Source organism: Megalops cyprinoides, chromosome 1 (assembly GCF_013368585.1).
Source record: "Megalops cyprinoides isolate fMegCyp1 chromosome 1, fMegCyp1.pri, whole genome shotgun sequence".
NCBI lineage: Eukaryota > Metazoa > Chordata > Actinopteri > Elopiformes > Megalopidae > Megalops > Megalops cyprinoides.
The window spans coordinates 26,078,838-26,093,088 of record NC_050583.1 but is presented as its reverse complement, the minus strand read 5'-3'; the positions used below and the strand labels follow the sequence as shown (position 1 = coordinate 26,093,088).

General features: G+C 41.1%; 1 protein-coding gene across 1 annotated transcript in view; it reads left to right on the top strand.

Annotated features, from left to right (window-relative positions):
* snx29 (sorting nexin 29) overlaps nucleotides 1-9,687 on the top strand; it is a 124,183-nt gene extending 114,496 nt beyond the window's left edge. The window contains exon 21 of the mRNA XM_036534491.1: nucleotides 8,089-9,687. Within this exon, the coding sequence (XP_036390384.1) occupies nucleotides 8,089-8,218 (130 nt within the window). The 3' untranslated portion in view covers nucleotides 8,219-9,687. The remainder of the gene's footprint in view (nucleotides 1-8,088) is intronic.
* The last annotated feature ends 4,564 nt before the right edge of the window (nucleotides 9,688-14,251 follow it).

The following is a 14,251-nucleotide window of genomic DNA, read 5'->3' as shown; positions in this document are numbered from 1 at the left end:
TGCATGTATGTGTGTATGTATATGCATTGCTTCAGAGGTGGTAGAGTGCTGCTGTGAGTGTAGAAAGGTGTAGCTAAGTGTTTTATTAAACACACATTGCTCTCTCTCTTGCTTGCCCCCTCTGCCTTCTTTGGCTTTCCTTGTTTAAAGTTAAAATATCCATATTTTCCATCCACGAATTCGCCTCAACCTTTATCTGATTTTTCATTGCAAAGGGACGTTCATTTTAAAAATGGAATTGGCTGCCACTGGCTGTACAGTCCGATGCCGTAGACCGAATATAAATATTGACTGTTGAGGTAGCCTGCCTATTTATAACTATAATACAAGCATGATGATTAAAAACAAAGCTCTTCCAGCCTTGTTAATTGATGGAGGAACATGACAGATTAATCTGTGGTTTGTAAATGAATGTCATACATTTCTATTTCAAGCAGTAATTAAGATGGCAACAAACTGTCTGGCATCTAAAGTGGAAAGTGAAAGGGATGGTGAAAGATTACAGTTTCATGAATAAATAGCTTTCCTGTCCAAAGGAAAAAAAAAACAACAGAGATCACTAACACAGATCAGAAATTGAGAGTGCATGAAAATGCATGTTTTGGCCAATTGCTTTTTTTGTATTTTGAATTTTTATTTGTTATCGTGGGCTACTCACATAATGTTAAATTAGAGTGAGCCATTTATTTGTGTTATTCTGCAGAACTCAAATAATATGAGTTTCTGCAATAAATACAGTCAAGTGGTCATTAACACAGTAAATATTGCCCCATTTTTAAGGAAAAGAACCACTTCATTATCCAGCGGAGATCAGAGTTGACGGGCGTGGATGTGGAAGTGGCGTGAAGGATTCTGTTGTGCTTTCAGGGAACAAAATGAGTTTTAAAACCTGAAGGGACTAGCCTTTCTAAAATATTCATCACCTTGGCTTTAATTATTCAGCTGTATTATCACCATAAAAGAATGTTTTGCTCTTTGAAGAAAGTGCTACATATTCGCTGGGGTCAGACTCGCAGGACATTGTTTCTTGCAGGTGTAAGGATAAAGTGTGGATGTAACCTTGAAAAGGATAAAGGAAGATAAAACATGGCAGCCATTTGTCAGAGTTATGACTCTGATTTGTGTTTGATTTCGTCTGGTCTCTGGGCCTCGGTCAGGTATTGTAGGGTTTATCTGTATTGACAGTTTCAGCGGTGTGGAGCTTCTAGGTGTTGCACATGAAAGGAGCAGCTTTACAGAAAATAGACACTGTAAATAGTGACTGACCTTCCTTGGTTTGAGGAGCTCCATTTGTCTAGTGGACGAGTATGGAGCTGTGTAAAGCTCATGTGAGAGATGAGCTGACAGTCTCATACTATAAACTAGACTGTTACAGGCCAACTCCAGTACAGGGACAAATGAGAAATTTCTGCTCATACTGTAAAGTGGGAGGTTTTCAACTGCACTGAAAAGAGCAGACATTGTTGCATGAGGAAGATCAACAATTTAAAAAGGACTTAATTTTTTACTATTGGAATTTATTTCAGTAGGAGAGGCATACTAACATAATCAGGGAACATAATAGCTATAACATAGCTAAATAACAGTTATATTCTAGCTTTGCCATTGTTGAGATGTACAGTTAGGGGTATTGTAAGAGTGTATTTTCATACGGAGCAGATATTCATGTGATACTGTTTCAGATGAATATAAGCAACATAATTCTGATTGCACAGATATGGTCTTTACTACAGAAACTGAAAACACCAAATGTAGGTGTCATTCCCTTCACACTTCGTTAAATGAACACACACAAAAAATCTTTATATAAACTCTAAAAGAGATGGAGAATTCAGTGCTACTGTCAGTTTCCAGAACCATCTGAATTTAAAAGTAGGCTTTTAAAAGCTGTATAATTCAATAGTACAGAGTATACTGTACTTGAGGGGAGAAAATAGATTTTGATTCTAAAACTCATTCTCTATTTGAAAAATTTAACCATGATTTTTTTTGGTTATGCTTTTTTTTCCCTTTTTTGAGTTTTTAAGAACTTTTGTACTGTTTGTCTGGGTTATAAGTATATAGTGTGAAAGAGAACATTCTTTGCCATTTTCAGAAGTGATGTGAACAGATAGGATTATGCACCTCAGTTAAATTCCCAGGCACAGTGAAATGTTAGTGCGTAAATAGTTTTTGCCTCCATAGATGTAGCAAGAGCAGAGGGTGAGCATGCCTAGTGTGGCTTTATGCCTTTATGTGTGATAAATAAAAACCAAAGCCCTTTCTGCTGTGGCCCCAAACACCCATCATTGCAGAAGCAGCTCTGATTAAGTGTAATGTAGATTTTCAGTTATTGTTCCCTTCATCTAACCTTTTAACTCTTATAACCTTTCCCTTCAATGTAATGTCCCTTCATCAGCATCAGTTCTAATGGCTAACATTTATTGCATGAAAGATCTGAGACTAGTGCGAGAGGAGGTCTGTGTTGAAATTGGCAACAGTAGTGGTTTTCAGACAGAGCTGTGCTGTTTGAAGATTCGTACTGGGGACAGATAGACAGTCTTTTCAGATCTGCTAATTCAAGTGGTAGATAAGTACTTGTTTTTTGCCTCATCTGCCTCATCAAAATAAATTAATTGGGAATACTTGAAACTGCTTCCATATTTATAACACATTGCTTGTTTACCATGCCTTAGATAAATTAGATAGATTGTTAATTCAAAGAGACAAGGGAATTATTATATTCATCACTTTGCAAAACTACCACCGATGCCCAAAAAAAACGGATTTGACATTGGAGTGTCTGGTTAATTAAGGTTAGAATCTACTGTAAAACACCCTGATAAGCTGGTGACTGATATGAGCCATAGCTCCAAGGAACACCTGATTTTACATCATGCTGGGTCCACATGCTGATCTGTCCGCTGCACTGATATTTTCACTGGTTTGGCACAAACTGCTCCCACTACATGCAGAATATCTTAGCTGAGGAGTCAAAGACAAATTTCTGTAAAAGACTTTCTTTTTGCAAGAAACTGCCATCATATGTGTTTTTATGTTCACAGTGCTGAGAAGTCATGTCTTTAACTGAATGACTGGTTGTGAATATTTGCTTGTTTATTGACTGACATGTACCAAGAGGGGATACATGATCACGGAGATAGTCAGCCATGCTGATACGATGAAACAGTATGTTTCAGAGTGTTAACTGAACTGTCAGCTGAGCTATAAGTAAAAATGAACATTTTGTGCATGCGCATGTCAGGATACTGCAGTCCTACTGAGAACCACCCCACAGAGATGGACATACTGGGAACAGGGGTCAACTTGGGGCATTTAACAAGAAATAGAAACAGACGGGCTACTCTAGAAAGTGATTCATGCTTGATTTGTAAAAGTATTCTTTTCACTTTGTGTGTGTGTGTGTGTGTGTCTAAAAGGAAGCTGTGCTAGATTGAAGCGAAAAGACTTTAGGTATCCAGGTGCACTGATCTGTGACTGGATACTGCACTCTTTGTCATAGGAGACGATAAGGAGGCAGACTGCAGATTGTCATAGGAGCCCGTAAGCACACAGACTGCAGACTGTCATAGGAGACCGTAAGCACACAGACTGCAGATTGTCATAGGAGACCGTAAGCATACAGACTGCAGATTGTCATAGGAGCCCGTAAGCACACAGACTGCAGACTGTCATAGGAGACCGTAAGCACACAGACTGCAGACTGTCATAGGAGACCGTAAGCACACAGACTGCAGACTGTCATAGGAGACCGTAAGCACACAGACTGCACAAACTGCAGACTGTCATAGGAGACCGTAAGCACACAGACTGCAGACTGTGCTGTAGACTGTCATAGGAGCCCGTAAGCACACAGACTGCAGACTGTCATAGGAGACCGTAAACACACAGACTGCACAAACTGCAGATTGTCGTAGGAGACCATAAGCACACAGACTGCACACTGTCATAGGAGACCGTAAGTACATAGACTGCAGGCCGCAGATTGTCGTAGGAGACCGTAAGCACACAGACTGCAGACTGCAGATTGTCGTAGGAGACCGTACACAGGCAGGATGCATAGCTGCATGGGAGACCATAAGCACACAGACTGCAGGCCGCAGATTGTCGTAGGAGACCGTAAGCACACAGACTGCAGACTGCAGATTGTCGTAGGAGACCGTACACAGGCAGGATGCATAGCTGCATGGGGGACTGTAAGCAGACAGCCTGCAGGCACACTGCAGTGGCGCTCTCTCTTATCAAAGCCTTATGTGCCCCTGAGGCACAAATAGGATTAGGATTTCACATGGGTTTGTTAGTTTCAGAGGATTGAAGACAGAAGAGGAAAAAAGGTATAACCCTGTATTTTGAATTGGTAGTTCTAATGATTTCTTTTGTTCTCTTTGGTATAGAAATTGTTGTAATCGTCAGAATAGTTTGATTTGATATGAAAATCTTTCAACTGGTTGTCATTGTTATGTGTGTATTACTGTTATTATAGCTATTGATTGTGTCTGCCTGAAGAGACCCTTTAAAAAAGGACATAGGGCTTTGAAGACTGCTGCATGAACATGTGTGGAGTCATTATGTGTGTTTTTCTTGATGTCTTTTTGTTTTTTTGTTTTTAAATTTGAATACATAACATTAGACAACCAAGAACCATTTAAAACAAAGTAAAGTGTACAAAGTGTTCTGAGGTAGCAAAACAGGCTTAAAACAGAAAATATATCCATCAAACACACATTTAATTATACTTGAATGCAATGAAATACTAGTAGTAGTATATTCACGTATCAATTTGTCTGGTTGTTACTCTAGATATTTGACATGTCTTGAATTTAATTATTTCATGTACTGAAAGGGAGACAAAGTATCTGGCTTGTCCAGCAAAGACATTGCATCAGAGATAGTTTCAACCTCGAAATGATACAGTACAGTATAGTGCTTTAAATGTACTGTACATTAAGCAGGAGCACAGCCCAATACAAGCACCATACCGATATCTACAGATGGAGCTGGATGACATATGGTGCTGTTCTTGGATATAAAAGCATATCAGTCCAAATCCAGCATGTAGCAGGTAACTCAGAGGCTAGTCTTACAGTGTACACCGTTCTCATCTTCTGCTTTTCATCTGTGTATTCTTGGAAAAAGCACTCAGGAGGTTGTTTTGTGTTAACAAGCATACCACTGTGCAGAGCCTCAGCGCCTCCTCTCTATCTCCTGTACAGGATTACTGGTTGTGATTTTTTCCCCCCAGAACAGATTTGCTTTTAACTGTAGATGCGATGGACATGTTGTGGAGGGAGGACTGTCTGCAGGCCTCTATAAGAAAATATCTGAAAACACAACAAGAATACACTGAGCTCTATTGACATACTGTATTTGACAATAAAATCTTGAGCATATACAGTCTCACACCACGCCATCTAATTCTTTGGTATTGGCATGCCAGGCAATCTCAAGTTAAACAGCACCTACGTACAGGGTTCTACATAGTGCAGAATGTCTTTATGGGGGGAAAAAAACTGAAATGAAGGGCTTCAGCAAGGCAAAGCAGACATTAACTCAAGATAATAGTCAACATGTTTTATGTTTTCTTTCCTTTTCCAAGTCTTTTGACTTTTGTTTTGCTTTTTTTCTATTGAACAAAATTAGGCAAGAACTGTGGCATTTGTAAAGCAGTGATTCAGCAGTGATTGGTTCAGAGAATTACTTATGTATTAGTTTGATGCATTCTTGCTGTATGGAATGTTGAAACAGCTCTTATTAAGGAGAGACAAAAACTGGAATGAAAACTTGATGAACATAAATATGATGGACTTCGTAATTTCGTGTTTACGTTCATGGTCCATGGTCACCATGGTAACAGACTACAAGGCAAAAAAAAAAAAAACTGAGCCATGGAGAGCCTTTCTAAGTACAGCAGTACATACTTCTGTCGCTGTCACATGGACTAATGTACAAATTCTTCTCCTGAGGGACTAGGAAAGTAAATCATGCCACACACAGTAGTCAGTTGGAACGCATGACTGGATTTCCTTGTACCTATATTGGCATGTTAGTAGAAATGATTTGCATTAAAACATGTTCATTTTCAAAATTCTAAACATACATACATGGTGGCCTGGCCATACATGGAATGAAAAAGAAGTGAAAAACCCGAGCTCCCGTGATAAAATTAAATTACTCTGGTACAAATGAATTAATATGGTCACACCTGGCTGTTCTTTGGGTCACATTTCATAATGCAGCTTCTGCAGTCTCTAGAGTTGTATGAAAATTACTGATTCTCACTGATCGATCCATTAATTCAAGTAAATAGCTCACTCGGTATTAGTGCTGTATGTTCCCGACAGTACCTGGGCCACTCTTTGAAGACTTGCAGAACAAAGTAAGCTTTCAACATGTGATCTTGAATACCGTCTGAATACTAGTAAGGAATGAAATATAAATGATAAAGCACCTGCTGTGAATACTTCAGGCACAGCTGTATTGTTCTACCTCTTCATACAGCCACTGTATGCAACAGCTCTGCGTGAGGTGTCCACAGGACTGTCAGTTACTAAACAGAGTCTGGACATAGGGTCAGGCCCTCCCCCCCGTGGCCTGATTGAATTGTGTCTTGGCGGTAAGAGGGTGGGATGGTACCAGTCTTACCTGGGGCTGTTTGCCCCTCCCCGCCCCCCATTGTTTGCCCTTGACTGAAAGCTGCACAGCAGAAAGCTCCTCAGAACCCAGGGAGGCAGTGCAAGGCAGAGGGGCGCCGGCTCCGCGCTCACCACAATTCAGGCGCATCGAATGTGTGAGGGAAGAGTTGCCTGCACGCTCAGCGCAGTAGAACGGCACGCAGAGGAGCCTGGTTTGTAGCACTTGCATTTTTTCAATCAACCCCCCACCACCGCAGCGGCAGAGCCTCCCTCAGCACTGTCATCATTAAATCAGCACGTAGAGCGGCGCGGCGGGGGAGCCCACCCTGAAGCACCCATAAAGAGCCATCTCCTCTTTCCTCTGAGGAGTCTGCCCACAGCGGGAAACGGGGAGGGAGACGGGCACAAAGAGCTCGCCTGCCAGCGTGAGCAACGCCAACTATTCACGCTCGTGGTCAGTGTTTGAAACTTCAGGAAAGCTGACAAATCTGTTAACTGGCTTTTCCTACGCGCGTGCGGCGTGTGCTAATGATCCGTGACTTCAGACAGCATCACGGGAAGACGGCCTCCCTCTGGCCGCGAGGAATCTGCTGTTGTGTACGAGGAGAGGGAGAGCGCTTGTTAAAGTAGACTGTGTACAATGTGACAAGGATAAACCCTGCATGCAGTCAGATTTTAAATATTAAAAAAATAAAAACCTGCACATTCACATGCTGACTTTTTGTTTCCAAATCTGAATAGAAATCTTGGCAATGGGAGCTGCAGTGCAGTTTTGGGAGCGCCCTCTCTCACTGTCTCTTTCGTGCTCATAGCGAAGATGGAGAAATGAATTATTAAGGAGGCTCATTGTACTGTTGCTGTATAAAGGGCCATCTCGGTGCTGACTGACAAAGTGCCTGGCCTCTGTGTGTCTGATAGTGGGGCCCAGGTGTTCCTACAGGGAGACGTTGGCTCTTTCAGTCCGTCGGATTTCTCCTAAGGGGACTTCCTCTTGAGTTGTGGATGGATCTCTGCCTCTGTGAGGCACTAATGAGGGGGTTTACAAACCTCCACACTTCTGTCAGGCCAGCCAGTGACTCACTGAGTATGAGACCCAGTGAATATCAGTTGTTCACAACCCATTCACCAGTGACACGCAGTAAAAGAGATGGACTGTCAGTTCATTAGAAAGGTACAGGGATGTGGGCAGCATTGCCCAAGTGAATCAAGGTGGTAAGCCATTTATTCTGATACTGTGTAAGTGTTTCTTGTTGCAGTGAGCTTGAAATGTCTCTTATGATGAGGTTGGACCCGCATGTATGTGTTGAGAAATGAGTATAGTCAGAATATATCTACATAGCTTATTCAGGCAGCATGTGACTAGAGTGCTGTTATACTCTGGTATATACTGGACCAACAGTCTGCACTAAAGGAAGGGATTTAACTTAGCTCTGACCTCTGTTTTTCCTTTCCACAGGGATACCCCACAGCCCAGCGAAAGTGGGGGAAAACCATCTCGTTCCAAAGTATCCTCCAGATTCCCAAAACTGGGCCGCAGCCAGAACCGGGAGTCCAGGAACCCTGAACCACAGAGTGGTGACCTTTGACCTCTCCTCTAAAGGGCTGAAAACAGAGACCCAAAAATCCCTCTGAGCCTGGTTCTAGAGTGGCAGAGTTAGGGAGAGGAAGGACAGGATGCTGCAATGTGTCCTAAGCTGTGGAGCTATACCTCCTTACGGCTAACATGGAGGGGAAATCCAGCTTCCTTCTCAAAACAGGATGTTCAGATAACCACAAAGGATGACTAGCTGGGTCTAGGCATGAGACGGATGGACAATGGGGATTTTACACATTTTATTCAATTTTCTAGAGAAATGTTATTAATCATGGTGCCTACAGCAGTTTTTTTTCCACCATTTTTTGTTGGACAAAAGAGGAACTCGCTCTTGCTGTACTGTTTTTTTTTATTCTTTTGAACAAATTATTATTGTGCCAAATGGAAGAGCTACCCCGTCACTATCCAGTCCTCACAAGAGCAAGGTGTCAAGTACTCACCTTTTTCTTTTTGAGAGGTTTAGAATGGTGAGGTCCTGTTTGGCACAAATAATGTAACAGTATATAATAGTGCATATATCAAAAACTATAGGACAGATTGGTCCTAATCTGCATCCTGCAGTTACTAAAGATGTAAAATGTGATGTAGCAGGGAAAACAAATATGTACACTTATCATAGATGAATGTTTGATGATGGTGAAAACTTGAAAAGGCTGCTTTGAGGCTGATGAAATGCATGTAAAGTGAAGTATTCCTTCTCTTTATGCAGTCTGTACACTGCATTTGTTCTTCAGGAATGTAATACTACGTTTGTGTCTCTTAGGGAGAAGTGAAAGATCTGGCAGAGGGTTCCACAAAGCCTGTGTGTTCAGTGTCATTATTTCTGATGAGCCCAAGAGTCTGCTATGTTAGTGGCAGTTGCAGTATGTATATAGCCTGTGAAAGAAGACCTGTGTTCAAATCTCAATTAGTGGCACTCGCTGTGGTAGGAATATTAATGTTAGACGCAACAGAGAGGCACTATAGCTGACTGTACTGGCAGTACATTCACGTCAATAGGGGAAGCTGCCATGTAAGAATCAGCTTTGAAACTGTGGACAAATGAAACATTTGTGCTCCATTATCATATGTAAGCACAGTAGTGAAGTCTTAAAGAAACACAGAACAGAGTGTGCCATGTCCACTCACAGCAACAATTTAGCAAAATTGACTGTTAACCTCAAAATACAAATATAAAAACGAGTAAGAACAGTAGATAAACTGTTGTATCATTAAAATACTTTGACCTTAACCTAAATACATAGCACATCCCATTATTGCTCAGATGTGTATTTTCTGTCTGCAAACAATAAAGCTTTCTTGTCTGTTCACATGTTTGTATCTGCATTCCTAACAACTCTCATGACATTACCAGTAATACCCAGACATGTAATCTTCAGTGTTGTCACTTGCATACCACTAATGGTTGACTGTGCTGGCAGACGTTTGGCACGGTGACTTGTTTGTTCTTGTCGGTTAGCTCCTGCGGTTTGTTACATGTCACATGTAATCACTGTCCATAATCAGCAATGCAGTCAGCCTCCAAAGGAAGAAAAATAAACTCTTAATTGGAATAAAGTGCAACCTGGGTTGTATTGGTGTGTGGTTCTTTTCGTTATTCAGAATGGGATGTCATTGCACCCACACAGGAAGTTTCATATACGCGGTTTTCCCAAACTTTCATCTTTATTGACATGCTGAGCATGTGAAAATATAGTTGCTCCTGTAGGTCATTAGGTGGTCACAAAGTGTTTATTTGAACTATGCACATTACAAACCAACAATAAATATATTCATCTTGGGTAGGACCACTAATCAAACAGAGAAGATGAAGCAGTGATTTCCTGTTTCCTGTTGAGGTTGCACCTAAGATACATACAGTTGTGTTTATATACAGTATATATATATGTATATATGTGTGTGTGTGTGTATAATGTTTTTACGGAGTAAATTGACACTCAAGGCACACTGTTTATATATGTTATAGAGCATCTATGTAAATAAAACCTCTATCTTTTGAAGTGTGGCGCAGCATGAATGATCACCGTGCTGAGTCAGGAGGAAGGGCCTTTTCAGGTTTACCTTCAGTGAGTGTTCCGTCACTGTCATTATAACACTGCATATTCTCAGGTTCAGCTGCAGCTCACTAGGCCCCAGAAGACTTCTTTCAGCTGTCTCACTTTCACCAGAGTGCAAACAGAGTTTATTGACAATAATTAGGCAGCAAATCATCCAATTATTTGAATTAACTGTTCTTTTTTCACACTCATTGTCATCATGTTTTCTTTGGGGAAAAGAAAGAAGGAATAATACTACAGGGATCAGAACACAGCATCTTTTAAAGGGATTCCTCCACTAACAATAGCATAGCAAGGCCATCTACTGCATCACATTGAATTGCAATAAAACTATACATTGGAACAGACAGGATGAACCCCAGGTTCATTATGTTCAATACATAAAATGTGAAGGTCAGTATTATTAAAAAAAAAAAATGTTGCAAAATTTACCTGAGTAACAGCCATCTTGTCCCTGTGGGAACTGTTAAACTGCTTTTGGGATAAGACAGTATCTGGACATTGGGTACTTTCTGTCCATCGCTTGGAAATAAGTTTCTTTTGCAGAAATTGCAGAGTACATTCATGAACCTTTGCTCTAATTGTATTGAATCACAGTGTAATGAACTGCATGCTGTGACTTTCTAGAATTAGAACAAGTAAATGAAGTTTTGTTTTATTTTTAGGAATGAAGCAAAATACACTGTAATGTAACTTTATGGAAAATGCAGACACTCATGCATATACACTTTACCTACTTGATACAACTGATAAGCAGTTATTAATATCCCACCCTGTTTAAATAAATGGTTATATAAGAAATGACTGCAAATAATGGAAGGTAACAAGCAAATTCAATCTTCAAACTATGACAAGAACATAGAAGTTTACCTCCCTGGTATAGCAGGGAAGTAGCTTTTCTTGGCCCTTCACTCAGTGTGTTCAGAGAATGAAATGTTTTGTACATTTCTTTGTTTTTCCACTATTGCAGACTGTCATATGATAATAATGGAAACCAAGCTCCTATTTTCTGTAATGGAATTTGGCTTTTATTATTGGACTATCTTAGGCCTTTTTAAATGAAAGCAACACAGTAATGTGCTTGGAGTGATGCCAAGCTCTCTCTCTTCATATTTTATGCTGTTGCTACTTTCTGCCTGGAGCTTTTTTAATTTATATCTGAAAGATCTTGATTAGATTTCCTTACAAATGTTTCCGGCTTCAGTTGAGGAAAAACTTTAACAATTGATTAATGCAACTAAACCATGGCCTCTTCTCTCAAGGCCTAACTCAGTGGGGTTGCTTTGGGCTGCCCCCACATACTGAGGCACACAACAGGAGTCACATTCACAGCAAATTATGTAATTAAATTGCTTCACAGCATCTAAAAATTTTACAGAAACCTTGGAAATTACACGAAGGAAAAGCATCCTGAATCTGGACATGGTGCTTCGTGCATGGTACAATTGAAATACATTGTTTAACAAGAGGACGCTGCTGAAAGTAATGAGATAGTTAAGGTGCAGCAGGGGTCAGCCTGGGGTTAAGCTCAGCCATGTTGTCTGCTGATAGTGACTAAACAGTGACTAAATTTGTCCCCCTTGGGTAGGGATGTATGTGTCTGCCTGGGCTCCATCATCATACTGCTCTTCTTCAGGTGCCTGTGAGTTTTTTTAAGTCATGTCAAGGAGATGTGATTATCCTCCACTTAGCATCTGCTCTCCGGGTGCATTGTGGGACTTGCAGTGTTTGAAATGCTCGAGGTCGGAGTGTCTGTGTTGCAGGATTGATTTTTCTATGGCCTGCGTGAGTGCAGAAGTTATTGTAGTGAGATGAATCTAATATACAATGCCCATATACAGAAAGCACAGTTTAGTATACAATTTGTACATGTGAACAACTGAGAAATGAAGCCCCTTCTTCACAATATGCTATACTTTGATTTACTAATGGCTTGCAGGCATTTTAATGTGTGCAAGTCTCACTGAAGGAGATCCTGCTCCACATGAGCAGTTTTTGGGGATGAAGGTGACAAAGTTGCCAGCAAAGATTGCATTTTAAGGTGTGCTAAATATTTCTTGTGTTAAAAGTCATGGTCTGTCCATTTGTATTTTTCTCAAACTAAACTCAATCCATTAACTTCAGCTTCAAACGGGTTAAGTGCCATAGTCTGTGTAATTGTATGAGTGTGGGTGAGGCCAGTGATTGGTTAACAAACCACACCTGTTGTAATCAGCTTTAAAAATAAGTGTGTGGCTGTTGCTGGGGGATGGTCAGGTTTTTGATACGAGGCTGGCTCCTGTTTAGTTTTTAAAATAGGTTGTTTGAGTTTTTTTGGTACTTTTGCATCCTCTGTTTTATGTATATTGCAATGGCCAGCATAATCATCAAGGTGTATCTACCAACCTGGTGTACTAATATTTGTGCATATTGAATCTGGAAAATGTGTGGAACAGTTTTTTTTTGTTTTGTTCATATGCATGAGTGTGTATTTGTAGACATTCCTATGGGAAACTATAAAATGGTGAGCGAAATGCCAGATGTTGCTGTAAATGTTAGAGCTGTGTTTTCTGCCAACAGTTCAGGTTCTTGTGGATCAAATTTAATTTCTCACTTCCGCATATGCTCTGGGCTAGTGTTTGATTGCGCACCTAAATTTGTCTTATTCTAAATTAATTGCCTCAAAACAGGCAGAAAGATTGTTCCAAAGGGGTAGCCCATATTTAGCTCTGGTCGTTTGCAGCTTTCCTCATTCAGCACAAAATGGTGGCCTTTGTTCAAATCAGGCCACCGGCATCAAGGAGCTCGCTTGCTTTAACTTCATTAGTTGACAATAAAACATCTCAGTGGTTTTAATCTTGGGGTTTTTATTTCCATATGCATGGCTTGGAAAATACAATTGTTTGAAACCTCCTGCAGTATAAATTTGGTTTGTTTTGCCTGTGGAATGAAACTTGGGTGAAAGGGAACAAAAACCTCTCATTTAAATAGCTAAAAAAGAGCTTTTGAAAGCACTTTAATAACTAATTAAATATAATTTCTGTCTTACTGATGGTGAAATCCTGGCAGTAGTCCTCTGTGGTAGGATTAACATTAATAGAGATTACACACCAGTTTATGCTCTCCCACTCAGAGCTGTCTGACAGGGAGAAGCATGGGTATATTCTTGTCCTTAGATCGCAGTGCAGAAAGAAGCCTTGGAAAAATCCACTACTGCAGAGGGACGATCCTACACGTGGGAATACATTTTGGTTTCCTGTTGGGCCCCCATGGAATAACTGTCCTGTAGGGGATATTTGTGACCAAAACCCATTTTATTCCGATGCTTGCTCTCAACATCTTTAAAACGTATGATACACGGCCCTGGCCATCTGGTAAAGAGAGAGTTGCACTCTGCATGACCCCTCACCCTTACCAGGCCATAAAACAGTATGGGTTGGGTTGTCAGGTTCCCAATCTGAAAGAGATGACTTCACCACTGGAGCTTTACCTCCCCACCAGCTAATGAGATATGCTGGCTTTAAGGCTTCCCCATCATGGTTTTGCAAACTGCATTTCCTGTGACCTCCTCACCTCACCGGCAAGACACCGCCGTACTCAGGCGAACCACGAACCACTGCAGCTGCCACGCATCCCTCATCCCGGCGAACTCACTCTCACATGTTCTGAGTGAGTTCTGCCTCGCCTTGGACTCTGCTCTTGTGTGTTCCAACAGAGCCCTTATGCACATTACGTCGCCTGACCACAGGCTGACCTCTAGCAAACCGTCTCATGTCCAGCACAGAGACAACCCCCTGTTGCACCTCGTCATCACCCAACTGAAAGCTGCCTCCCAGCAAACCTGTCTCACATGGTCATGGACAACCCCCCTCCTATCTGCCACACCATGTGTTTTCCAGGAGCGGACCTCCCTCGCATTTCTCTCCCCTCTGCATCCAGCAAAGAAGCCCTCAGTGGATATGTGCTGTGGCCTCTCCAACACAGCGGAT